Below are 27,089 nucleotides of genomic sequence, written 5' to 3'. Positions count from 1 at the left end.
GAATGAAGTGACTGAAAGACATGAAACTTTATATCCTAAGCAATGATATAAAATAGCTTTCAGGTCATTCTGGACCTATGTGGTACTGTTGCCAAATTCAAAGACAAGTGCTTTTTGCAATTCTTACCTTTGTATAATGAAACTGCATAGGATCATCTGTGGAGAGAGAGACATGAAGTCCCTTATGTAGAAATTCCCGTAGTGGATTTTTTGAGTACTCCAGGAATAGGCTGTTGTTACTAAGTGGAGACATAGCAATGGGTATTTGTGCAAGATAATAAAGATACTGGAGGACAGGACTCTGCAAAACAAAAACACAATCAGCATTTAATGGTACTACGGGATAATGAAAAAAAGGATTTCCCTTGGATAACATTGGAAAAAGCATTACAGAGGGAGGACTAAGACCAAAAAAAGTAGGTTGAAACTAAACTCTGACTTCTTTAGAAAATATTTAAAAGTCTGAATTTTAAATGTTACTGATCTTTATAAAAGTAATTTATATTCTTCCTTATGTCACCTTTTTAAAAATACAGTGACTAATATTACTGTAGATTAGTAAGTATAGATGACTAATAAGAGCACTGCATTTGATACTAACTGCATACCTTCCCCCAAAACCTGAAAGTCACAGATAACAGATGTGCAAGAACTGCTAAGCAATTTGTTATTTTCAAAACTGCAGTCCAATAGGTAAATTTTAGGAGCAGAAGAAGTTTTATTAAAAGTCATGTGTTGCTGTTGCACACAATATAAACAATCTGTGGTCACCTCATCTTTATTACTATTTTTGGCTTAACCAACCTGTGAACCTAACAAGTGCCTTTATTATTATTGTCTGCTGTGCCAGGTTATCACACCAGACTAAACAGGAGAGAGTGAAGAGGAGAATGCTTTGGTTACATACAGCCTTAGTCTAAATTTTAGGAATTACTCATTCTGAGCGTAACATCAGACATGATTTTAGGCAAAATTTTTCTTTGTTCTTGGGTATGTTGAAAAATACAGTGAGAATTTTCCAGCATTAACCAGAAAATCCAACTTATAAGAGAACTCTGTCCAAAAAATTGCAATAAACTCAGTGCAAGTCTGCCACCCACTGACCAATTATTTTAATTACAAAACTGTGGCCTGGCGATGAGTTGTGTGATCATTTTTATTAACTCATATGCCAGGAATGATAACGTTTGTCCTGTCATAACAATCAAGTTGTATATAAAATATTGCTGTGTTATACAGCTATGTTAAATTTCTTGATCAAGTGATCCCAGTTACTCTAGATATAAATAATCAAAACCTTAATGAACTTCTGAATGAACCTTTAAGTACAGGGATGCCAGTCAGGGAAAATGGCCTTTGTCTCTGTACAGAAAAAACTAGACCTTTCCTTAAATTCTTCTGGGACCTAAACCAGGGAGTAATAACAAGTCTAAGCAGTTTTTTCCATGTAATTTTAGCTCTGCTTGGAGTAATCAAAAACAGGTGCCGCCAAGTCCTTGACATATCTGAACAGTTGATCTTCCCTATAAAGACATAGCTTTAAAATACTCACTTTGGAAAAGCTGTATTTTTGTAGCTTAAGTAAGAAATAGGAAGTTCAGCTGAGCTTATTTATTTCTTAGAATCATAGAATGGTTTGGGTTGGAAGGGACCACAAAGATCATCTAGTTCCAACCCCCCTGCCATGGGCAAGGACACCTTCCACTTGACCAGGTTGCTTAATGCCCCATCCAACCTGGCTTCAAACACTTCCAGGGATGGGGCGTCCACAACCTCTAAGGGCAACCTGTTCCAGTGCCCCACCACGCTCATAGTCAAGAACTTCCTTACACCTAATCTAAATCTACCCTCTTTCAGTTTAAAGCCATTACCCCTTGTCCTATCACTACATGCCCTTGTAAAAAGTCCCTCTCCAGCTTTCCACTAGGCCCCCTTGAGGTACTGGCAGGCTGCTATAAGGTCTCCCCAGAGCCGTCTCTTCTCCAGGCTGAACAACTCCAACTCTCTCAGCCTGTCTTCATAGGAGAGGTGCTCCAGCCCTCTGAGCATCTTTGTGGCCCTCCTCTGGACTCACTCCAACAGGTCCATGTCTGTCTTATGCTGGCGGCCCCAGAGCTGAACACAGTACTGCAGGTGGGGTTTCTGATCAAAGTAAAGAGTTACTTGTGTCTTGCTAAGAAAATTAATTTTGGGCTGCCCAGATAAAGTCAATTTGGTGACTGCTGTTTGAACCAGTGACTGATGTCTAAGCAGACATTGATTAGGTGACCAACCAAGCAATACCTTCTTCAAGAGCAATCCATGAGAAATGTTGTCTGCTGTCAGAAAGGCTGATACAAGGTGTGTGATAGACCCAGCTTCTCCACAGTGAGGTCGAAACAGAAAAGTACACATGCCTCTTTCCCTGAGGAGATTAAACACAAGTTCCACTAACAAAAAAATGCACTGTTCTTCATCTATTTTATATATAATTATCATTAATAAGAAAATTTTTAAAAAATTAGAAGTTACACATTCTCATACAATTTGATGTGACATCTAATCAGGCCTACCTGTGGGCTGCTGTCAAAAGAGGCAGGTCCCTCTACCCAAGACCCTTCCACTACCTATTTGTGTCTTCCTTCTTCTTTCCTTCCCCAGTTACGTCTCATTTAGCAATTGCTTAGCCACTGGGTGAACAGTTATTGAACTGATTTCAGTTGAGGGAACTGGCAGATGGAAAGCTAAATGAACTGATGCAACCTGTGGCCACATAATTCCTAGATTCAGAATGAGGGAAGAAGAGGAAGCATGTTGCCAAGCGTTAGCTAACACTATCTAGTGTGATGACAACCTGCCATCTCACCAGGTTAAGTGTAGCATAAAACCACACCCTCAGTAGCACAGAAATGATCTAGGAGTATTAGTTATTACACTAGACTTCACACTATAATTTCTAGAACTATTTTATTTTTATCATCTATATTAAAAATGATGCTGGGTTTTAGATTATAATGGACCCTGTTATTCAGTGCAGACAAATGTCCTGTAAGTGTTTGGAAATGTTCAAAACAAAGAATTTCAACAAGGACTGCTAGAGTATAAGGCAGTTCTAGAATGGATGTTTAGTAACGTTTCTCCTGAAAATGGATGTGAGGGTGTAATCCATCCTTGCTGACTTCATTAATGCTACCAAAAGCATAAAACACTATTGTAATGGACTGGCTATGGTGCCTCAGTTTAACAGGGTGAACAGTTTTACTGACTCATTGATGAATCGTGTCATTATCTGCCTTAGCTCTAAAGAATATTTAATGATTATCTAGGGAGATTTTCAAACAGTAGTTGAAATGATCTTGAGGTAAAAAAGAAATGTGTAAGTTCTGACAGAATCTCTGTCTTTGGAAAAGAAAAAAACGTAGACTATAGAGAATGTAAAGGAAGTCAGGAGAAAGGGATGACTTAGATATCTGCTGTACTGTATCCTTTCCATTATAGAACGAAAACTAACAACTAGGCCTGTGTTGCAGGTACAAGGTAATTTAAGGTGGATGTTTTTATTATGAGTTTTGATTATATAGGGTGGTAGAGAAAGAAATGCTTGAGGTAGCAGTGGGAGAGAAGAAGTAACATTCTGAATGTTAGCTTGGATAAGACCTATTAAAATGACAAATCTGTGCACCTCCTATAAGAAAATCCCAAAATGTTTTATAAATAATAATGAACCAAATCCTTGCAAGGTAATTGATCACACCATAATATCAGTGGATAACCTCACTGTGCCTCAATTTGAGTCAGTTGTGCAGATCACTCAGTGAGTCAGCCACAAAGTCAGGAACATAACCTGAAGTTGAATTTCAGGCTTTACTGAGCCTGATGCCAAAATCTGCTTTTACAGTCATGATCTCACATTCAGTATCGTAGCTCCCTGCATTGCCTAGACATCAGTCTCAAAAGTAGTAAAACTGAATGAGTCAACAAGCAGGCTAACATAAGTTAGCTAGATGTGCAGTTCATAATTATGTCCTCCTTTGTCTATCTTTGATAACAGCAGCAGCCCTTAAACCAGTATTTCACAACATAACTTTGTATCTTTTAAATTACCAGGAGATAGCAAGCTACCAAGAGGTACATTATATTTGGAAATCCACTGTGAATCCAAGCAAAGGTCAACAAGTCCATTTTGTGGGGTTTCTTCTTTTGTTTTGTTTGATATATTCAGGTTTAAGGAATTCACAAAACAAAAATGTCAAACCAAGATAATAATCCGATGCCTTTACAATTTCTGAACATTTCATTTGAATTCATTTTGCAGTTAAACATTTTCAAAATAACTCATGTACTCCTCTTGAACTCTTTAAAATAATTCAACATAACCTTTGCTTCAAAAGATACATTATCTAGACACTGACTTAGATTGAGACCAAGGTTATTGATTTTTCTTTCTGGAAGCTTGTAAAAGAGAAAAATGACTACTTGCCTCCTAAGGTTGTTTAGCAACATGATGTTCACATACATATAATACAAATAATAGCTATACGGGGGATTCTTCTCACTGGTCCAGAGGTCAGGGTTAAGGCTCTTGTCAGAGAACATATGGCCACTATGTTTGGATTCATCATCAACGCTGTCAAACCCAGTCACCTGGTGGGAGAAGAGATTCACAGAAATCAGTGTTTTCAAGAAGCAAACTTCAACATTACTTTTGCTTCAGGACTTGCTTGTACAAAGCATCTAGTCCTCTTCCTTCGTTTCCCTCCTTACGCTAGCAGTCCTGCTGCTCTGCCCTCCTACCATACCATGCAGACAGCAGGAATAATGTGTTTTCTTGAAGGAAGTTTCACCCATTTTTTTTCTTCTGAGACATGTATGAGGCCCAGGTGCACAAAAGCCTTCAGACTCCTGTGGGGGGCACAGGCCTGTAAGACTCCCTCGGATCCAGATTATAATCCTTTAAACTCATCTGCTTTGTTATTTGAAAAGCAGCTGAAGGCCAGAGGCTCCCAGGAAACCTCAGAGTTCTGATTTGGGGCACACTCAGAAATGTCTCTTAATCACATCCCAGCAGCTACATCCCCACCTCTCTCCTGAGTCCCATCAGGATCTACATAATGCTTCCTTTCAGTTGCCTCCTTTTTGGAAGCCAATCCCAGAGGTAAGCTCAAAGTACACATCCTGGATTACAATGTTCCCCCTGCACAAGAGTGTGCAAACGTTTTTTGGTGATTCTTTATAAAGAGGACTACTGAGAGGACAAATAAATAGCTGTTGAGCTGTTTCAGAGGAAATAAACAGCAGCTATTTGACAACAAGACCTTACTCAGGCTTTTATTAAATTTTATGTCAGGGCTTTAAAACAATAATACAAGTAATCTATGGAGGAGGAAGCTTTTTTAGTGTCTGGAAACAGCTGTGGAGAAACAAAATTTATGAGTAGGAGAGGATCTATTTCATGTGAGGCAGAAAATCCAAACATACTTACGTATTTAAGGAAAAGGTGCAATTCTTTATGGTCTTTGGGATTGATTGTTGCTTCAAACAAAGGTACAAAGATGTTCTCCAACATCTTCCCAAAACTAGGCAGAATATTTTTTGACCTAAATATGTCACTGAAGGGGAAAAAATATACACAGTTTTGACCATTCTTTAATCAGCTTGTATTTTTCCTCCACTTTCATATTTTCTGTTATTTGTGTATATTCTACCGCTTCAGTTCTACCAGGATTCAGAAATTCAAAGTTTATGTCAGGGCAGGGATTGTTTCTGTGCTCTGTTTCCTGCACTGCCTGGCACTCTGCTTCATCCAGGCTCTGCTAAAGCTCCCAAGTGCTCCAAAAATAGAGACAGCATGCAGGGGTAGATGCCGTCTCAAGAACAGTGACCCTTTCCCTTATAGCAATCCAAATACTAATAGGGGAGATAAGGAATTACCTCTCATGAAAGGTTGTTTTCCAAAGTTGTTAACTACTCCAAATCAAAGTAGAATGTTCTGCTTTAGTGAGCCTCTCAGAAAAGAGGGACAGTACTTCGGTGTATCATTAAGTGCATGACTTAATGAAAGTGTTGACTCCACTATGTACGTAAGAAAGGAAATTAGAGAAACTTTCTCCCTAATGAGAAACACACTCTGGGGGATATATGCGACCATGACAGCTCCTCCTCTATTCATATTCCAACTATGCAATTTCAAAACATGAAGCTCAGCTATTAAGGCTGACAAAATTATCATGGAGACTGTATTACAATATACAGTATTAGAAACAAAGAACCATTTAATAAAGTCCCAAAGGATGCTTAAAAACTAAGAAAAACTGGTATTGATTTAAGCTTGCAAATCAGCAATCGGGGTTGCGTTTCCAAGTTCACTGTCATTTGTCACTGATCTTGAGGAGGTTTGATGGTAACAGTTTTACAGAGCATTTTCTACTCCTTTATGGAATTCAAGAGTTGATTTATTTTCATTACTAAATTGCATTTTAACTTGCCTTTGAATGCAGTTTAATTTCACCCAGTTGTAATTTTTGGTTTTAGTATCTTCAGACTTACAAACAATTCACAGTAGTTTTGAATAGCTTCATAAAGAGTAGATTCAAACCCCATCTCCTGTCTTCCACCCCCAGACTGTCAGTAAAACCACAGCAATGGTCAAGAATAAATTTCCCAGGCTGTTGCATATAAATAGAACTACAGGACAGCTCATAAACCATCTACAAAATATCAGAAATTAAAACAAATCATTGGTATGATTTCAAACTATTAAAATTACCAAGAGCTCCTGAATACTTACTAGATTCTGGGAACCTGAATTATCCAGCGCATATTAGGGGAATAAACTTTATGCTTAATGAACCATTTTGCCAAGTTCAGCCATTCATCTGGAGACCGTCCATAAATGGATAAGCGGGGTTCTGTATACTGGTACTTACTTTCTTCTAGTTCCCGGGCTACTTCCTATTAAGTAATAAATATATTTGCTTTAATATGAACACTGAAGACCATTTACAGCTAGTAGTGTATTTTATCATTGTATTTTCCTCAGACCAGAAATAACTGTATTATCACCCTTTAAAGATAAAGGTAATCTCTAGGCATCTAAATATTCTACTAGCAAGCTATCTCAGACACCATTTGAGTATAACTAACTGTAACACCTAGATTTAGAGGACAATATTCTTGTGCAGTTATTCCTAACACCTTTGTAAGACATATGGTTAAAATTGGTAAATCAGAATTATACTATTTAAACTGTAGTAAATGACTACATAAAATATGCAGACCAATGGAGACTCTGACCCAGAATCCATGGTAGTAGCAATTTAAAGGCTATTAATTTTAGACAAGCACTTCTGTACATTTTAGAAGAGCTGACATCCTGTTGATGAAAACTACTAATTCTTTTGTTGTAAGAAATGAATTTGAAGCCTGTGCATGCATGTGCAGATAAAGATTTATGCAGAGGTGCTTCCTGAGCTCCTCCTTCCCAGCAGCTACCACTAGCCAGCTACATCCTAACAAAATATTAAGCCAGTGAATTGATCCTTGGCTGCTCTCCATTAGTTTGAAACTACACACAACTCTGCTTTGAACTCATACACAAGTTATGTGTATGAATTTCTAACTCATAAAATTATTTAGCAAGCAGCAGTGGCTGACTTAGCAGAGGTCTTTCTCCAATGACTTGCTAGAGCAAGCCCAATACTTGGAATCACTTAACCATAGTGTTAGCTTTAGATACAATTAAGACATCACAAATCTTTTACAAACCTTCATTTCTCTACAGCTGGAAAAGTTTGAAACTTATTTACCTTGACCATACGAGCAAAATATTCACCACCAATGTAGTTCTCAGTTTTCAAATACAAGTCCCTCAGCTCACTGGCACCAACTGGATTGTACTTGGAATTGAATTTGTCAAATCGATGAAATGTTTGACGACCCTGGAGGAGGAAAAAACCCAAATAACCACGGTTTTAAGTACATACAATAGTTTATAAATTAAATTGCCTAGCAATAAAAGGCACAGAAAGAAAAAGCCTATGCTAACTTACTTCAAACATGAAAAGTAATGCATGAGTTCAAATTCTGATTTAATAAGTTATCGTGCAAAAACTGTAGAAACCAGAATTTCACACTTAGAAAACTTAGCTTTCTCTCATTTATTTTGCCATTTTAATAGACTTACTGCGTGGACATCTAAAGAATCTACAGTGAGGTCATAAGGGTCCATGTGAAGGCTTTCGAAGACTTGCTTTAAAGTCATCTTCTTGCCTTTTTTCTCTGCAACAATCCTGTCAGGCTCCGTTTGATATGTGTGTTTAATAAACCTCAGTAAGTGTTTCTGGTTCATGCAAGCAGCAGCATGGATATGAGTATCAACCTGTAATCAAAAGGTTATTCATGCCATCATCCATATACATAAACTTAAATTAGCAAAGTATCTATGTCAGTGACAACATTGACTAAAGCCTTCTACAATATTCCTTAAGTAACAAATGGATTAGTGCCTAAGCAAGTCAAAATGTTTCAGAACCCTGAGATTTTGGTTTTGGAAGAATTATTCAATAAGCAGAACTATAAATAAAATAGCCCTCAATTAATACTTTCCTATTTAAATAAGAAAATTTTTGACAAGTTAAGATACATTAAAAGTGCCAATCACAGAACCTCAGTTCAGATTAAATTTGATACTTCCTTAAAGGACACTCTGATCCTGTAGTATCCTTTTATTTCATCCATAAATTGATGATGTCTTCCTAGTTATAGACTATAGTTATAACTGTAATGAACTGGTTAACTTTGTTCATGAAATCGCATGTGGGGGTAGAGACATTCCTTGCTTATCTAAAACCACAGTATCCAGTTAAGTACCGATGATTAACGAAAGACGTTCCACCTAACAAACAAATAACGGCGCAAACGCACACACAATGCAGAAGATACCAGCCGCCACCTGAAGGCAGATTACGACCACCTAGCAACTGACGGCACAAACGCACACACAATGCAGAAGATACCAGCCGTCACGTAGACAGAAACTAGAAACTGTATAAATAAAGGGACTCTTCCCCATTTTCGGCGCGAGCCTTTGGCGGAGCACTGTCTCCCCGGCCGCCCAGCGCTGTTTTGCTCTCTTATCGCTTGCTAATAAATTCGATCTTGTCATTTAATACAAATTGGCTCCTCCAATTTGTCACGAGCGTCTATAACAAACTTGGTGCCGTGACTCGGATCCAGGTTCTTTGGTGCGGACCCTCGCAAGCGGGGAGGCGCCCTATCCCCGGATAGCCCCGTCTTGAGGAGGTGCCGCCACCATACCCTGGACTCACGAACCCCCTTTAAATTACGATAATTGAGCAAAAGAACCTGCAGGACCCCTTAAATTTTGTGCACGAAGACCAAACGAAGACCCCAGGAGTGGGTGAGTATATAAATTGTGAGCCGTTTGGTTGGGGTGGTTATCCCGAGGTGCGACTGTGTGAGAGGTCTCTCTGAGATCACGCGAGTGCGGACCCTCCAGTAGTGCAGTTCTCGTAGCCCGCGAGGGAGCGAGTCACGACCGAGGGGAAGTGTGTGTGTGTGGATAAAGGCACCTCGGAAGATGGGGCAGAGGAAAAGCAAGCCCTCTGGACCCATGGGGATGGGGAAGAAAGATAAGTTACCAGACATACCCCCAGATAGTCCCCTAGGCCTGATGATAAGATATTGGAACAGTTCCCCAAGGAGAAAGAATAAGTCTAAGGAAAAGATGATTAATTATTGTATGGCGATTTGGGGTGGGAAACCCCTCAGCAATCCTCATGTATTCTGGCCCGTGTTCGGGTCCTCTGAGGATTGGGTGTGTCAACAATTAAATATATGGGTAAACAATAGGAGACCACCAGCCAGCCCAGAGGAGAGCAAATATGCTGCCTTATGGATTCCCCAATCTCGGGAACCATCATGCCTCTTTGCCTTAAGGGAAAAAAGACCGGAAAAACCCCGAAAGGATGATGAGGACCCCCTTTGGCCCCCTCCCTATGCCCCTCAGGCCCCTCCACCTCAGGACCCACCCCAAGGCCAGGGAATAGCCCAGGCCCAGGAGGGGTCAGATTCGGAACCTGATCCCCGACCCCGACACCCCCTCCCAGAAAGTCTGCACGTAATAGAATAAGGCGAGGAGAGGAGAGATTGTTTCCTCTTCGGGAAATGTTAGTGCCTGGTGGGGATGGACGGGGGGGACCGGGAACGGGGTATGTGGCAGTTCCCCTTAATACGGGGGATGTAAGGGAACTTAAGAAGGAAATGGGGAGTTTGTTAGATGATCCCCTGGGGGTAGCCGAGAGGCTGGATCAATTCTTGGGACCGAATTTGTACACGTGGGATGAATTACAGTCTATCCTGAGCATACTATTTACCGTGGAAGAGAGGGACATGATTAGAAGGGCTGGAATGAGAGTGTGGGATCAGCAACATCAAGCTGGCCCGGCTGCGGATCAGAAATGGCCTTTAAACCGGCCAGACTGGAATAACCAGGATCCAGCTCATAGGAATAATATGTCAGATCTGAGAACAATTATAATTCAGGGGATACGAGAATCTGTTCCCCGAGGTCAGAATATTAATAAAGCCTTTAGTGAACAACAGAAGAAAGATGAAACCCCGACAGAATGGCTTGAAAGGCTAAGAAAAAGTTTCCAGTTGTACTCTGGGGTGGACCCTGCTACCCCTGTGGGACAGGCGTTGCTGAAAACTCAGTTTGTGGCAAAATCTTGGGGAGATATTAGGAAAAAGTTAGAGAAAATTGAGGACTGGCAGGAGCAGGGGCTGGATGAATTACTTAGAGAGGCTCAGAAGGTGTATGTGAGGCGAGAAGAGGAAACTGAAAAGCGGCAGACTAGGCTACTGGTTGCTGCGGTAAGAAAAGGACAGAAAGGTGTGATAAGGTGTGATAGGTCTGGTGGGGGAGATAAGGAAAGAATTGAGAGGAGAGGAGATAAAGCCGTGGAATGTTTCTATTGCGGGGAAAAAAGGACACATGAAGAGAGAATGTAGAAAAAGGATTCAGGATGAGAAAGCGTTCCAGGAGGATTAGCGGGGTCAGGGGCTCTATGTGCTGAGGACCCCTGGTAAGAAAGAGCCCTTGATAACTTTAAAAGTGGGTCCTCAGCGCCAGGAGGTGACCTTTCTTGTGGATACCGGAGCCGAAAGGTCTACTGTACAATCATTACCTCCAGGATGTAAAATATCCGGGGATAAAGTTAATGTAATTGGAGCAAAAGGGGAACCATTTAGGGTCCCCGTTATAAAAGATGTGGCGGTGGAATCAAGTTGCCGATATGGAATTGGAACGCTGCTGTTAGTACCTGAAGCGGAATACAACTTATTAGGTAGGGATTTAATCGTAAAGATGGGGATTCGGGTGGACGTGGAAAAGGAAGAGTTAAAAATCAGGCTTTGTCCCCTTACAGAGGTGGACGAGAAGCAAATTAACCCCGAAGTGTGGTATACTCCCGAAACAGTTGGAAAACTGGATATTGAACCGTTTGAGGTGGTTATTAAGAACCCCGAGATTCCAGTGAGAATTAAACAATATCCCTTATCTAATGAGGGGAGAAGGGGACTAAAACCTGAGATCGAGAGACTATTGGGAAAAGGGTTACTTGAACCCTGCATGTCCCCTTTTAATACCCCGATTTTACCAGTAAAGAAATCCGATGGCAGCTATCGGTTGGTGCATGACCTAAGGGAAATCAATAAACGAACTGTCAGCCGGTTCCCGGTAGTGGCAAACCCACACACCCTGTTGAGTCAATTGGGGCCCGAGAATCAATGGTATAGTGTAATAGATCTTAAGGATGCATTCTGGTCATGCCCTCTAAAGGAGGAATGTAGGGATTATTTTGCCTTCGAGTGGGAAGACCCAGACACTCATAGGAGACAGCAGTTAAGGTGGACTGTACTTCCCCAAGGGTTTACGGAATCCCCAAACTTATTTGGACAAGCCCTAGAAAGGATTCTACGGGAATACCGGCTGCAAGATGGGGTCGTGCTAGTACAGTATGTGGATGACTTATTGTTGGCAGGAGAAAATCAAGAGGCAGTCAGAAAAGAAAGCATACGGTTGTTAAATTTCTTGAGCCTTCAAGGCCTCAAAATATCACGGTCGAAACTACAGTTTGTGGAAGAGGAGGTAAAATATTTAGGACACTGGATAAGCAAGGGGACTAAGAAGTTAGACCCCGAACGAGTAAATGGAATTTTATCACTGAAAGCCCCGAGGAATAAACGACAGATTAGACAATTGTTGGGGCTATTTGGGTATTGTAGGCAGTGGATTGAGAACTTTAGTGCGAAAGTGCAATTTTTGTATCAAAAGTTAACTATGGATGGATTGCTTAAATGGACCCAAGAGGATGAGGAGAGATTAGAGAGTCTTAAAGCTGATCTAGCTAACGCACCTGTCTTGAGTTTGCCTGATGTGCAGAGACCCTTTTATTTATTTGTGGCCACTGAGGGGAGCGCATATGGGGTTTTGACCCAGGAGTGGGCAGGGAAAAAGAAACCCGTAGGGTATATTTCCAAATTATTAGACCCCGTCAGTAGAGGGTGGCCCACCTGTTTACAGGCAGTCGTTGCTGTAGCCCTGATCGTGGAAGAAGTGAATAAGGTAACATTTGGAAGTGAATTAAGGGTGTTCTCTCCCCATAATATTCGAGGGGTTCTCCAACAAAAGGCTGAAAAATGGATCACCGATGCCAGGCTTTTAAAATATGAGGGGATCCTAATCCATTCCCCTAAATTGGAGATCGGAACAACAAGCTTGCAGAACCCGGCACAGTTTTTGTATGGGGGTCCTGAAGAGGAGCTAACACATAATTGCCTCCAAACCATTGAAGAACAAACGAAAATTAGGCCAGATCTAGAAGAAGTAGAATTGGGAGAGGGAGAGAAGTTATTTGCTGATGGATCATCTCGAGTAATAGCAGGAAAAAGAAAGTCAGGGTATGCAATTGTAGATGGGGAAAGCCTAAAAGTAAAGGAATCTGGGCCTCTCAGCCCTAGTTGGTCAGCGCAGGCCTGCGAGTTGTACGCAATATTTAGGGCATTGGAACTTTTAAAGGGCAAAAAGGGAACGGTATATACTGATTCGAAATATGCATATGGAGTAGTACACACGTTTGGAAAAATTTGGGAGGAACGGGGACTTACTAATTCCCAAGGAAAGGGTTTAATCCATGAGGAGCTAATTGTTAAAATCCTACGGGCACTTAGGGGGCCCGAGAGGATTGCGGTAGTACATGTTAGGGGACATCAAAGGGGAACATCTCCTGAAATTCGGGGGAATAACCTGGCTGACCAAGAGGCCAAGACAGCAGCATTGCTGACTATAACAGTCACCCCACTGACAAACGAAAAATCGTCAAAAATCCTAAACCCACAATTTAGTAAACCAGAAATGTACAAATTAAAGGAGATGGGAGTAATAGAAAAAGGGGGTAATTGGGAATTACCTGATGGGAGGCAAGTATTACCAAAAGCATTAACATGGAAAATAATGAAGAGCATGCACTTAAAGACCCATTGGGGTGTTCAAGCATTAGTTGATCAGTTTGCAATTAAATATATGTGTATTGGAGTTTATAATGTGGCTAAGGGAATTGTACAGGGATGTTTGATGTGTCAGAAAATTAATAAGCAACGTCTTAGAGAACAAGTACCAGGAGGACGGGAGTTAGCACACCAACCATTTGCTAAGATACAGATTGACTTTACTGATCTCCCCAAAGTGGGACGGTACAAACACCTACTGGTATTAGTGGACCACCTCACCCATTATGTAGAAGCATTCCCTACTGCTAGGGCCACTGCCAATACAGTAGTGAAAGTACTTTTAGAACATATTATACCCCGATATGGGAATATTGAAACTATTGACTCAGATCGAGGCCCCCATTTTGTTTCCAAGGTGGTAAGAGAAGCTCTGGCCCCCTTTGGAATTAAATGGGAATTCCATACCCCCTGGCATCCCCAAAGCTCTGGTAAGGTAGAACGGATGAATGGTGAAATTAAGAAACAGTTGACTAAATTAATGATAGAAACCAAAATGTCATGGGTAAAGTGTTTACCAATTGCTTTGTTAAACATTCGAACTCAGCCCCGGACAGATACAGGAATTTCCCCATTTGAAATGTTGTATGGCATGCCTTATGATATGGAGTGTCCAGCCAACTACCCCACTTTAGATGAAGAGAATATTAACCCATATATAATTCAGCTAATGAAAAGAAGGGAAAAATTGTGGAAGAAAGGGATGGTAGTACAGAGACCACCCCTAGATATATCCATACATTCGGTAAAGCCAGGTGATATGGTATTGATCAGAGCCTGGAAAGAATCCTCTCTCACTCCTAGGTGGGAGGGGCCCTTTCTTGTTTTACTTACCACAGAAACTGCTATCCGGACTGCAGAACGAGGATGGACGCATGCCTCGCGAATTAAAGGACCTTTACCCAGAGATCAGTGGGAAATAGCAAAGACTTCAGAGGACTTTAAACTAGTGATAAGGAAGAAAAGGAGCTACACGAGTGAATGAATCCTTTTGGAAGAACGGTAAAACCTAATTTATATCAGTAGTTCCAGGTATCCAGATGATCTACAGGTGGTGAATTTTGTTCCTTGGTGTATAAAACGGATACCTCATCAAACCGGCGGAGCTGGTATATACAAACTAGCAGGAACCCCTCGGTACTTACCTTTTTGTTGTGAAGTAGAGACTAAAATCCCTACGACATCGGAGTATCTTGACGGGATTTCGTGTTTAAAGCATCATAACCACAACCATTGGAGTTGGGTGTTTCGTAACTGTGTAAAGTGCGGTGAGAAATGGTATTGTAGTCCCAGTAGGAGACATTATTATTGTATGGAATGTCGAGAGCATCAATTCCCCAATAGGAACCAGTTGGACAAAATAGACATCGGGAAATTACTTTGTGGGAGGGAATTATTAGTGCCTGAAACCTGGGAAGTATATGAGAAAGATTGGTCCAGAACTATAAAACAGTGTGCTATTAGATTTATGTGGAAACAAACTAGACGTGCCACTAAGACGGCTTCTGCTCTTAAATAAAAAAATTGTACAGGGAATGCTGGTGGACACACTGTAAGAACAGCCACCCATCTAGGGACGGCTGTGCACAGTGTACCCAAAGGAGAAGGGGACCAAAATACAGCCTCCTCAAAGGGTGGGGGAGTAACTGCGGGAAGTCCCTAACAAACCCAGAGCTCCTATAACCCTGAATCCTACGAGTGTCTTGTCATTTCCCAGGCAATATAAAATATCCTGCACGAGTTCCCGAGGAGGAACTAAGCCCCGTAAGGGCTTTGTAAGTGGAAAACACGCCCCTGAGAAGTACTACTGCTGCCGAGAAGATGAAAAACCTCACTGCTCCAGGCACCGGAGTAGGCGAAGTAGGCAGAGGCGTACGGAAAAGGGAGCGTGAGTACACCGTGAGATCATCGGCAGGTAATAGCGGGGAACAGACACTACGAGGGGAAGGATGGACTCTGGGAGTCCGGCTGGGCATATTCTGGCAGAGAGAAAATCAAGAATTGACGTTGACACCTGTTGGTACTCCTCGGGGAACCCCACCAGCAATCCGTGTCTGGATGATATTATTATGGTATCTACCTATGATATGTGGGAACATCCACCATCAACCCTTCAAATGGTCTTTAATACAACCAGATCGATCAAAGGTATTGCAAACTGTTACTACCCCTGGATCTCCGTCCTTTAATGTGACAATATGCAGTATGCTAGGGCATGTGTCTCCCTATTCCTGTGGTAAAGAGAAGTTAGGGATTAAACCAGCCATTTATATGTGCCCCCTTTCGAACCCAGGCCGTTCATATTGCAATTACCCTGGGCACTATTATTGTGCATATTGGGGTTGTGAGACTATAGCTACTGGATGGAGAGTTGGGAATCCTGATTTATTTTTAGACGTAAAATGGAGTCCACAAGGATGTAAACTTCCCTCTTATGCTCATGACGGGGAACTATTAGGAGGAAAATACAAATCGAATTGTACCAGCTTGAATATGACTATCAGACAGCCTGAGAATTCAGGATGGTTGCATGGGAAGATGTGGGGAATAAGAATATGGGAACCAGGGACGGATCGAGGAGGGTTCATCCAAATAAGAAAAGAAAATCCCTTCCCACATACTTCAGATGTCGGACCAAATCTGGTCCTGGTAGAGGAAGGTGGAAGTAACAGTATTGTACATACTGTTACAATCTCTCCTAACATCAACGTCATTGAAAATAGCATCCCGGGCGTATCAGTAAAAATCAAACCCTCGACTCTTGCACCCGAAGTCAGCGTCAGCCCATTGTGGAATATGCTTCAAGCCAGTTATCAGGTACTGAATACCACCTACCCCAATATAACTGAACATTGTTGGTTATGTTACGACATTCAGCCACCCTTTTATGAAGCTATTGGGGTGGACAGTAGATTTAAGAAAGCCAACAGAACAAATCCAGCTCAGTGCTTGTGGAATAAGGAATCTGAACGTAAGCAAGGAATAACAATGTCCCAAGTATCGGGAAAAGGAAAGTGTATAGGAAATGTCCCAAAAGACAAACGACACCTATGTAACACAACTCGCAAATCAGGAGAAATAACAGCTGAATGGTTAATTCCTGCAGATAATACTAAGTGGATTTGTTCCCAAACTGGGGTTACACCTTGTATATCCCTAAAGGTCTTTAATTGGACAACTGAATATTGTATACAAGTAGCTGTGATACCTAGGCTTATTTACCATCCCGAAGATTTCGTTTATGACTATCAAACTACTCAGGCCCATCATATACAAAAGCGTGAGCCCTTTACAGCCCTCACGGTGGCAACACTCCTGGCAGTCGGAGCTGCTGGAGCTGGTACAGGAATAACCTCCCTCGTACAACAAAATCAAAAATTTCAATCTTTAAGGGTAGCAGTCGATGAAGATTTAGCCAGGATAGAAAAGGCCATGACAGCCCTGGAACAGTCTGTTAGGTCTTTATCAGAAGTAGTATTACAAAACAGACGGGGCTTAGACCTAATGTTCATGCAACAGGGGGGGTTATGTGCAGCCCTACGGGAGGAGTGTTGTGTATATGTTGACCATACTGGGGTAGTTAGAGATACCATGGCCAAGCTACGAGAGGGGTTAGAAAAACGAAAAAAAGACCGGGAATCACAACAGAGCTGGTATGAGTCTATGTTTAACTATTCACCCTGGTTAACCACCCTATTGTCGACTATTGCAGGACCTCTTATTGTATTAATCTTATTTTTGACTTTTGGGCCATGCATTTTCAATAGGTTAATCGCTATTGTTAAAGGACGCTTAGAAACTGCACACTTAATGCTGCTATGGAAGCAATACGAACAAATCGGGGACGGAGGAATTACTCCTATCCTCGGGTGGGCAAAAGAAGCATTGGATCGATTTAATGAACAAAATCAGGATAAAATAGAAAAGGGGGGATTGTAATGAACTGGTTAACTTTGTTCATGAAATCGCATGTGGGGGTAGAGACATTCCTCGCTTATCTAAAACCACAGTATCCAGTTAAGTACCGATGATTAACGAAAGACGTTCCACCTAACAAACAAATAACGGCGCAAACGCACACACAATGCAGAAGATACCAGCCGCCACCTGAAGGCAGATTACGACCACCTAGCAACTGACGGCACAAACGCACACACAATGCAGAAGACACCAGCCGTCACGTAGACAGAAACTAGAAACTGTATAAATAAAGGGACTCTTCCCCATTTTCGGCGCGAGCCTTTGGCGGAGCACTGTCTCCCCGGCCGCCCAGCGCTGTTTTGCTCTCTTATCGCTTGCTAATAAATTCGATCTTGTCATTTAATACAAATTGGCTCCTCCAATTTGTCACGAGCGTCTATAACAATAACCATCCTCTCTGACTGAAAGGACCTGGAATTCTCAGCCATTTTCAAAAGTACAATTCATTTTTTTATTTCAGCCACATGAAACACCTCGGGTCACTAGAACTGCAAAATGAACATATGAGAGATTTTGTCACCTTTTTTCCCCAAGTTTAATAATAATACAGCTACTCATAATGCTGACAGATTTTTCAGTTGCTTCAGATCTCTTCACACACTAAGGGAAGTGCAAGCTTCACAGAAGGGCTGAGTGTACTCCTTCAGTTTTTTGTTGAAGTCCCATTTTTAAAAAAAATTGACGAGAACCAAATGGTTTCCACAGGTACACTTTTCTTTTACTCAGAAGCTTGCACTGCTATTTGAGCAGCCTATATTAGAACACAATCCAAAGAAATAACTGATGAGATTTGGGGGTTGGTTTGTTGATTTAAGTTTTCCTTTCAGTACGTGTAATTCCTTAGGTGCCTCCAGCAGGTATGTAAAACAAATCCATTGCAGTTCCTTGCAGTCAAACGTTTGTTATCTTAACTACACCGATAAAGAACAGAAGAAAACCAGGTATATTCCCCAACTACTTCTTGTTTGAAAAGGCAGGTAATACTAATTGCAGTTTCTAAGGACCGAGTACTTTAAAGGGAAGAATAGGCCTTAGCTGGAATAATGGCCTTAAGGAATCTAACAGCACAGCAATAACCAGTGTGTGGAGCAGCAGAGCTGCTGCTCCACGGTCCATTTGCTTTGAATTTCCTTGAGAAATTCTGACTGAACAAGAAAATAGCCTAATGCATGTCCTAGGCGAAACAATGAAATTACTCTACCAACAAATTCCTATCAATTTAAAACCAAAACAAACCACTGTTCTGATTAGATTTCACAGTTGACACATAATGAGCACAATGGCCCTGGGGACAGTTTGACGGACTCTGAAACTGCCTTCAAGTCCAGACTGCCAAATCCTAGCAGAAGCAGTTTCTGCTCACCCAGAAGCCACAGTGCTGCAGCCTGTCTGCTAAGCTTCCCACTTTCCTCTGGCCCAGGCCCTACCTGGACATAGATGGCTGTGAGCACAGGGATGTGCGGTCAGAAGCAATCGCCAACTTGTTCACTATTTCTAACATGTGCCTTGTGCACCAACTGCCTGGTACTGGAGACAAGTCTTACAAGACCAACTGGCAGAATGGTTCTGCAGAAGGAGTAGGAAGCCAGACAGTCAGTTTGTAACACAAGTTTGAAGATGATATGTAACAGGGACATGATTATTCAGATAATAAGTCTAAAAAGCACCACACAGTACTGTCCCATATATTGGTAGGAGCTGGTTTGGAATCATTATAAGTAACACTGTACCATGAAGTCTTATGTGAAACTGTAGTGGAAAAGGCTGCTCTAACTCCTCCTATGGAGTAAGAAAGGAGCTTCAAAGCAGAAATAAAAAATCATCTTGCTTCTGCACAATACTTGTAATGCAGCTGTCAGAACGCACCCAGTTTTGCTGTCTACATTTAAAAAAAACAAATACAACATTCCCAAGAAACGTCACAAAAGGAAATAGGAGCTGGAGAACCCACCCTGCCATGTGATTGTAAAAATGAAACTTATTTGGCTTTCAAGGTGCAATTTGAGAGTTAATGTGATCAACTGTAAACAGGTATTTGTACATCCAGAAGAGACAATGAGGGGACACTTCAGTCTCACAAGCAATAATGGAACAAGATCTGAAGGTTGGATGCTGACATTGGATATAAGTTGAACCCACTGCACTATGCTTTTTAAAATGGAAATAACTAGCATTCCCAAGGACACACTCCCAACAAGAGCTGCATACATAGCCTGTATGCAGGAGTTCACACTAGAAGGAATTCTCAGATAAACCAACTAGCTACAAGGAGTCACTGAACCTACTTCTCTGCAAGGACTCTCATCCAGGACTCTTCTGTCCAGGAAACTGCAAACATGGACACGTATGTGAGACCAGTGTGTTCCCCTTTGCATAGTGACTATGTCTGCAGCTTTCAGATTCCACCAACAGACATCCTGATCTGCTTTTAAGGATCCGTAGGAAACAGATCATGGAGCACCTGAATAAGTAACAGCCGTACTCCTGCAATGTAAACCTCAGCTTATGCTATGACATACAGTCCACAGAAATGCCAGTTTTACTTGGCACATGTAGTCACTTAATTTGCAGTTTATGCATACAGAAATTGTCGCTTTCTAAGGGTAAATCTATCTCCACGTGACTGTTAATAGCATAACTGAAGACCAAGATATAAACTGAATCCTAAACATTAACATTTAATTGTTAATCACTGCCTAGTTCAAATATGCTGGACACTTTAAAGCTAAATGAAAAGGCAAGAAACATATTACTGTCTCAAAGTACACAACGTGAAGTACACTACTAATGCACAGTAAACAATGCTGTGTCTAAAATAGTAAAAACAGCTCCACTTGACATATTATTACACTCCTCAGAGTACCTGTATAGCCATTTGAACCCAAGTGCATTATATATATGCTTACTCAGGATAATAAACATCATCTGTTTTAGAAACAAATATTGTTTACTATAAACTCCTCCTGAACCAGTGAAATACTCTAAACTGCTAGGCTTGGTCAACTTACATGGGAGAATGAAATAACAGTTAATAGATGCCCTATAAGCATTAGACATTCAGGAAAAGCAAGTCACAAGATTAGAATACCAGGTGTAGGGAACCTGAATAAGTGTAGTTTACTGAATTTCAGAATGCACTAGTTCCAGTGGTGGCTCAGTTACTGGAATTAATGAGTCTTGAAAAAAACCAAACCAAACCAAAACAATTCCTCTTTCTTTAAATCAACATGAATTCACTATTGTTAGGAGGGTAAGGACAGAAAGCAAGGCCACATTTTGTTCCTTTTGTTTGCTTGTATGCAAGGATCACATGAATGACACAGTAGTAACTGCATTTCTTTTAAAGTCCTGCTTCCTTTTTGAGAAATAATTCTCTCAAGTGTGCCTCTGCAATTCAGTAAGCTCCTGTGAAATCTTCTCCAGTCCCCACAAGCATATCACACATAGCTCTATAGCTGAGCTAATCACGTCAGGCTTATTCTCTAAGAACCAAGATTTTCCCCTTTTTTTTCCTCCTCCCTCTCCCTAAATATACTTATTCCCAAGAGTAAAAAGACTTTCCTAGAGTCTCTTTCATGGTTTTTCCAGAGAATGTGCAGTACTTTGGCTACCTTTTTTAACTACTTGGTGTATTCTGACCTTTGGGTAAGCAGCAACTTCAGTAACAACAAAAGTCTTACAGAGTATCACACAGCTTTTTCTTCATTGTTTTTTAGAAGCAATGCAACTTTTTGGAAGGTTTTAATTATTTGAGCTTTGACCTACCCTAGCACATAATTCGTGTGTATGCTTTTATGCACTTTCACAATTCAGTGTGCAATCCTATCCAAATGAAGCATCTAAACACAGAATCCTTAGACACACCTTATAGGGATTTTATTATTACTATAATAATAATAAATGTTATGCTGAGAAATTGTTACTAATTTCATTGTTAATTATGAAAGGCATCTATGAAAAGAATTTGAACAGATTGCATTTATATAAGGGTGACAAATGCCACCTTTGCCTCCTCCCTCCCCCCCAAAAAGACAAAACCAGTCCCATTTTAAGCTGTTATTATTTTGTTCTTCATACTATACATGAAGTAAGCTGAGGCTTTTCAGGGCCATGAGTAATAAGCCCCTACCACAAGGTCTATTTGCTTCTATTTGCAAACATTCTATTTGTGTTTCCAGATTTGTTACAATGCCACTCCAGCCCAATTTCCCCTTAGTGGAAAAAACCCTCAGCTGCATGCCCTTAGCCAAATTTCTTGTTGCAGTTCTTATTTTCCCCTTGCCCCAGGAGGACACCTTTTACTCAAGGTCACATTAATCTTCAATGAAAAGAAGAAACACAATGAGTGACAGAAGCCTAGCTTGGAACACATAATATGCCTTCAGTGAACTCACCTTTTTAACAAATGAAAACAATTGTTAACACAAAGGTTTCCTTAATTCTTTTAATTCCATCATGTCATTCAAGCAACGGTGGACATCAATTTCCTTGCAATTAAAGGGTGGTAGAATTCCCTTCACTCAGCAGTTCTCTGTGGAATGAAGCCAGCCTGTCTTCCGCGGCACCTTCTCAGTTCAGGCTAGCCTTGCCTGTCGTTATTGATCTGACCACCCAAGCCATTCTGTCTGCAGGCTTTGTGGATTAAATGCTTGTACTTCTCAGTCAAGATAGTTACATCTACATACAACTTGCAGCCTGAAGGAGTTCCCATTGCCCTCCAAATCACGTCTCACCAGCACCAACTTCCCTAAACCACTCTGCCTTCCTCGTCTTCCTGCATTGCTTCTCCTTCCTTCCCCTGTCTCTCAAATCTCCACAAAACATCCAGCTCAGATCTATTTTATGGATGCTTAGCTGTGCATATCAGAAATAGTGTTGCACTGAATTAGGCATATGCTCTAGATTCAGAGCAGTAAGTGATAAATAGAGCAAAAAACAAATGCCAAGGGAAGCCCTTTAAATGATACTGAGCTTTTCCAGTGCATCGATTAGTATCCACAGGTGCAAACTACCTGATTTTCCAAACACATGCACTTTAACTCATAAATACTTCTACGCCGATAGCTATGGGCTTCATGAACTTGACAGTGAATCCTCTGCAGCCTTTAATTCAATGCTGGATTGAAGGGAACTCATTCCACATCCCACTGCTAGATTCCCTACTCACCAATATCTTTATATTGCATTAGCTTTTCAGATAGGATGCAACAGCTTTATATAATGAGCTTGATTCTTTCCTTGCAGCTCTGTAATCAGCATGAGAGGCAGAAGACACAAAATACTCTGCCCTAGCAGTAATGCTCCTGACAGCCAAAATAGTCCCTAGAGCTGGGCAGAGTCCATCAGGAGCTTGTCTAATTCATACCTACACCATCCAGAGCAACCCAAAACCCAGGAGATGCAAATCTCTGTGTCTCCAGCTTCTTCTTTGGCTGTACTCATTGCAAAATGCACAGAATCAAGCCCTATAATGTTTGTATTCACACGAATACAGAAATAACACTGCTGTGAAGAGAAACAAATTTCTTTTTCTGTTCTTTTAATTACTAAAAGAAAGGACAGAGGAAAAGCTTTCTTTATGGTCTCTACAGAATTTTTGCATTATAATGATTGATGGCTTTCTGCCTCAACATTTTGTGCTTACTTGCAAGACTGAGGGCAGACACAAGAATTTACCTCAGCATCTCTGCAAGACAGGAGGGGAGAAGTAGTATACACACCGCTTTGGAAGCACAAAATACAGCTTTACTGTCAGTTAACAGTGGTAAGGCACCATTACATGTAATGCTAACAGAGGTACAGAGAGGCATTCCTGTCCTTTTAATCTTAGGCTAACCCATAAGCCTTCCCATTTGCTATCACTTTGGTTTATATGATGAAACTGAATTTCATCAAAGTCAGTATGTAGCTACTGGGGGGGAAAAAAAAAAAAAGAAGGGGGAAAAAAAAAAGAGAAGAGAGAAAAAGAGAAGAGAGAAAAAGAGAAGAGAGAAAAAGAGAAGAGAGAAAAAGAGAAGAGAGAAAAAGAGAAGAGAGAAAAAGAGAAGAGAGAAAAAGAGAAGAGAGAAAAAGAGAAGAGAGAAAAAGAGAAGAGAGAAAAAGAGAAGAGAGAAAAAGAGAAGAGAGAAAAAGAGAAGAGAGAAAAAGAGAAGAGAGAAAAAGAGAAGAGAGAAAAAGAGAAGAGAGAAAAAGAGAAGAGAGAAAAAGAGAAGAGAGAAAAAGAGAAGAGAGAAAAAGAGAAGAGAGAAAAAGAGAAGAGAGAAAAAGAGAAGAGAGAAAAAGAGAAGAGAGAAAAAGAGAAGAGAGAAAAAGAGAAGAGAGAAAAAGAGAAGAGAGAAAAAGAGAAGAGAGAAAAAGAGAAGAGAGAAAAAGAGAAGAGAGAAAAAGAGAAGAGAGAAAAAGAGAAGAGAGAAAAAGAGAAGAGAGAAAAAGAGAAGAGAGAAAAAGAGAAGAGAGAAAAAGAGAAGAGAGAAAAAGAGAAGAGAGAAAAAGAGAAGAGAGAAAAAGAGAAGAGAGAAAAAGAGAAGAGAGAAAAAGAGAAGAGAGAAAAAGAGAAGAGAGAAAAAGAGAAGAGAGAAAAAGAGAAGAGAGAAAAAGAAGCAACCTCAGAATGAATCAAAGTTCAGGGAAGTTAAGGTATAGATTCACTGTTCACTCATGAGGCTTTTAGTCATATGTGTAAAAAGCAGACATCTGTTAATTTCATTCTGTATTTTGTGAGATCTACAGAACTTATAAGTATATAAACCCACTCTAACTTCCTTTCTGAGAAGTAACAAGTGGTATTTCAACCCTGTGGTCACAAACAAAAGCTAGAACTTGCTTCCTTTTTGTCTAACCAATATTTAAAAAAAAAAAAACATCAGTTGCAACGATCTAGACCAAATGGTATCTCACTGCAGCAACCAGCTATTGCAACACAGAATTCAGCAGGGCTGTGTAAGCCACTCTAGAAACTGCGTTCTTCTGTGCAGAGGTACCCTGGCCTGAGTGAAAGCTCTGCTGCCACACAAGGCTAGGCATCTGAGCTAGTGAGTCTGTAGGTAAAAGAATATGATGCATAAAAGTCACTGCTATGACATATCCTCAGGCTTGGTTTGCTGACACACTGAAATAATGGCTAAAGGGAACAAGAATACAAAAGGAGGCTTAGGCGGTCATTTTTTCATCTTTAGAAAACTGTATCAAAGCCAACGCATTACATAGATTTAAGTCATAAAGGTAGCAAATACATGTTAGGTAAACAAATCTCTTGGCTTCACCTTAAAAAAAAAAAGCAACAACCTCCACCCTAGAAAGAACAAGACAGACAAACCAAAGTTGCTAATAACAAGAACAGCTCCAAGACCAAGAAAACACAGTAAATGCCTCCTGCAATTAGCCACATTTTATTAAAAGTAAAATAATATTCAGGTGTAGGTCCTTTACTCTGAAGGTGTATTTCAGTTAAACTGAACTATCAGCCCTGAATTATCTGAGGCTGTTGGGCACAGTGGTCTATTGGAAGCCCCACTCAAAAAAAACTCACATACTTTCTTTGGAAGGCAAGACACCCTAGTACAAAAAGCCTAAAACTCAGTTCTGAGTTTGTGTGCTGTAGAGCTAAACTCTTACTACTAAATTTCATCCTTAACGCAGGCAACCCAGGAGTTATGTGGAGAATCTGCACTGACTGCACTTTGCTATGCATCAGCTGGAAAACGTGGGAGAGCCCTGCTGATGGCAGACCCAAGAGTCTTCTCTAAAGTTAGCGTTCTCCTACACAGACAGTTGTCCACCTCCTGTGGGGAGCCAAGTGGAGCCAGCCACACCGTCTTACCACCTGTGGATTCTTGTCTGTCTAGAGAAGTATTTGTCTCGTTATTAAAGGGCAGTTTTCCAGTTCCAGCTTGATCAGTGCAAAACCTACCTTTGGCTGCATTCTGGTTAAGTCCAATGTGTAAGATACACACATACATTTCCCTTATTTAGTAGGAGCCTTATCTTGGGATTTATTAAATAGATGAGCTCACTGGAGGAGAACACCTATTAAACCAGGGAAAAAAAAGGAGGGAAGGGGACAGGGAGAAGGGGGAAAAAACCCCAGTAACCTTTGACTGTCTTGCCAGCAAATAATGCTGGCCAGCTTCCTACTGTACCTTTCTAAATGCAGTAGTACATGTTCACTGATTGACCTTGCCACTACATTCACAATTGTTTTAATTTTGGCACTTTCCATCAGTTAGTTTGGCTCTTTTATATAAGCAAACAGATTGTACTAGGATCTCCACACTAGTGTCTGAGGGATGCAATAGACAACTTCACTAACAGCTCTTTTGGGAGGTGAATCTTATTTCTTGCTTTCCTTATGAGCAGTACGCACTGTTTAGGATGGACTAACAGAGAGACATCCTGAAAATATAGGCCCTAGAAGTGTCTGTTTCGTATTATAACTTTCACTGCTGATAGTGTCATTAGGGAGGAAGCACTTCAGGGAAGTTACAGGTCCAAACATTACTTGGGTTAGCAAGACATAGAGAAGACAAGATTTGGGGTCTTACAGGAACTCTATCTACAATGCAGTTTACTTTCCATAGAGAGTGCTTGCTTCATAAAAATACTACTTTAAGCAAGATTAACTCTATGCAGCAAGAATTTTTAAAGCAGTAACTAGCAGTAGGAATGATCTCTGCCAGACAAGAGCAAGCTTGTTCCTGCTCTCTTGAATTTGGGTATTGCCAGAGGGGAAGTGATGCACATTTTGTGCTTTTGAACAATGTTAATGCATTTGTAGATTAGCTTATTTAATAGTAGATAATTAGAAAATAATTAAGATACGCCCAGAAACATTAAACTGTTGTTTTTAAATCAAAAGCTGAACTCGGCAAGTACAATCCTGTTAATTACAGCTTCACAGTAATCAAACTGATCGTCTAGGCAGTTACTCGATCCACACCTGTCCTTCGCACCTCTCAGTCACCACATGTTTTATTATTAAGGTCTCTGTCAGCTAGTGAAGTGTTTTATCCAAATGTGGCATGGAGTAAATATCTTGTCCGGGGTTATACAAGAAAACTGTCAAGTTAGGAGTAGAGTCTCTACCACTTGAATCCTGCTCGAGTGAATTAGCTAATAGATCCTCCCATCCATATGCTTAACAGATAAAAGTGTGAAATTCATTAGAATTTACCTAACAACCCATCTGCTTCTAGCCTTGCTATGGACAGGGGTACATCCATCAAACACTTTTGTTTAGCCGATTTTGTATTTGACAGTTTATTACCAGAACAGTAGCAAACTTTCAGTAGCCAGCACACTGGACACTATAGAGAAAAGCTAAAAGGACTTTTTGAGGTACTAGTGCTAACCAAAACACAGCAGAAGGATTAAAGTATTGATCTAAACCCTGAAGTTACAAAATAAGGACTACCTCTTCCAGTTGCATATAAAAACAATGCAAAATGGACCTGAAGTGGTTAAAAACACCAGCAACAATTACTGCTTTGTGAAGAAATCTCACCTATCAAACAAGCATTATCTCTCCAGTAACCTCCTCTTAACTT

The 27,089-nt window shown here is 40.7% G+C and overlaps 1 protein-coding gene across 2 annotated transcripts in view; it reads right to left on the bottom strand.

The window, feature by feature from the left end:
• The window catches only part of AMPD3 (adenosine monophosphate deaminase 3), a 45,768-nt gene that overhangs the window by 5,846 nt on the left and 12,833 nt on the right, over positions 1–27,089 (bottom strand). For both annotated transcript variants that reach the window (XM_052810423.1, XM_052810422.1), the window contains exons 7-13: positions 8,162–8,356; positions 7,785–7,916; positions 6,767–6,930; positions 5,462–5,588; positions 4,460–4,623; positions 2,284–2,404; positions 128–301 (exon numbers count right to left, since the gene is read on the bottom strand). In XM_052810423.1, coding sequence (XP_052666383.1) covers positions 128–301; positions 2,284–2,404; positions 4,460–4,623; positions 5,462–5,588; positions 6,767–6,930; positions 7,785–7,916; positions 8,162–8,356 — 1,077 coding nt within the window. The remainder of the gene's footprint in view (positions 1–127; positions 302–2,283; positions 2,405–4,459; positions 4,624–5,461; positions 5,589–6,766; positions 6,931–7,784; positions 7,917–8,161; positions 8,357–27,089) is intronic.

This window comes from Harpia harpyja, chromosome 16 (genome assembly GCF_026419915.1).
Source record: "Harpia harpyja isolate bHarHar1 chromosome 16, bHarHar1 primary haplotype, whole genome shotgun sequence".
Classification (NCBI taxonomy): domain Eukaryota; kingdom Metazoa; phylum Chordata; class Aves; order Accipitriformes; family Accipitridae; genus Harpia; species Harpia harpyja.
Note: the sequence above shows the minus strand (reverse complement) of the source record. Positions and strands in the feature narration are given on the sequence as shown.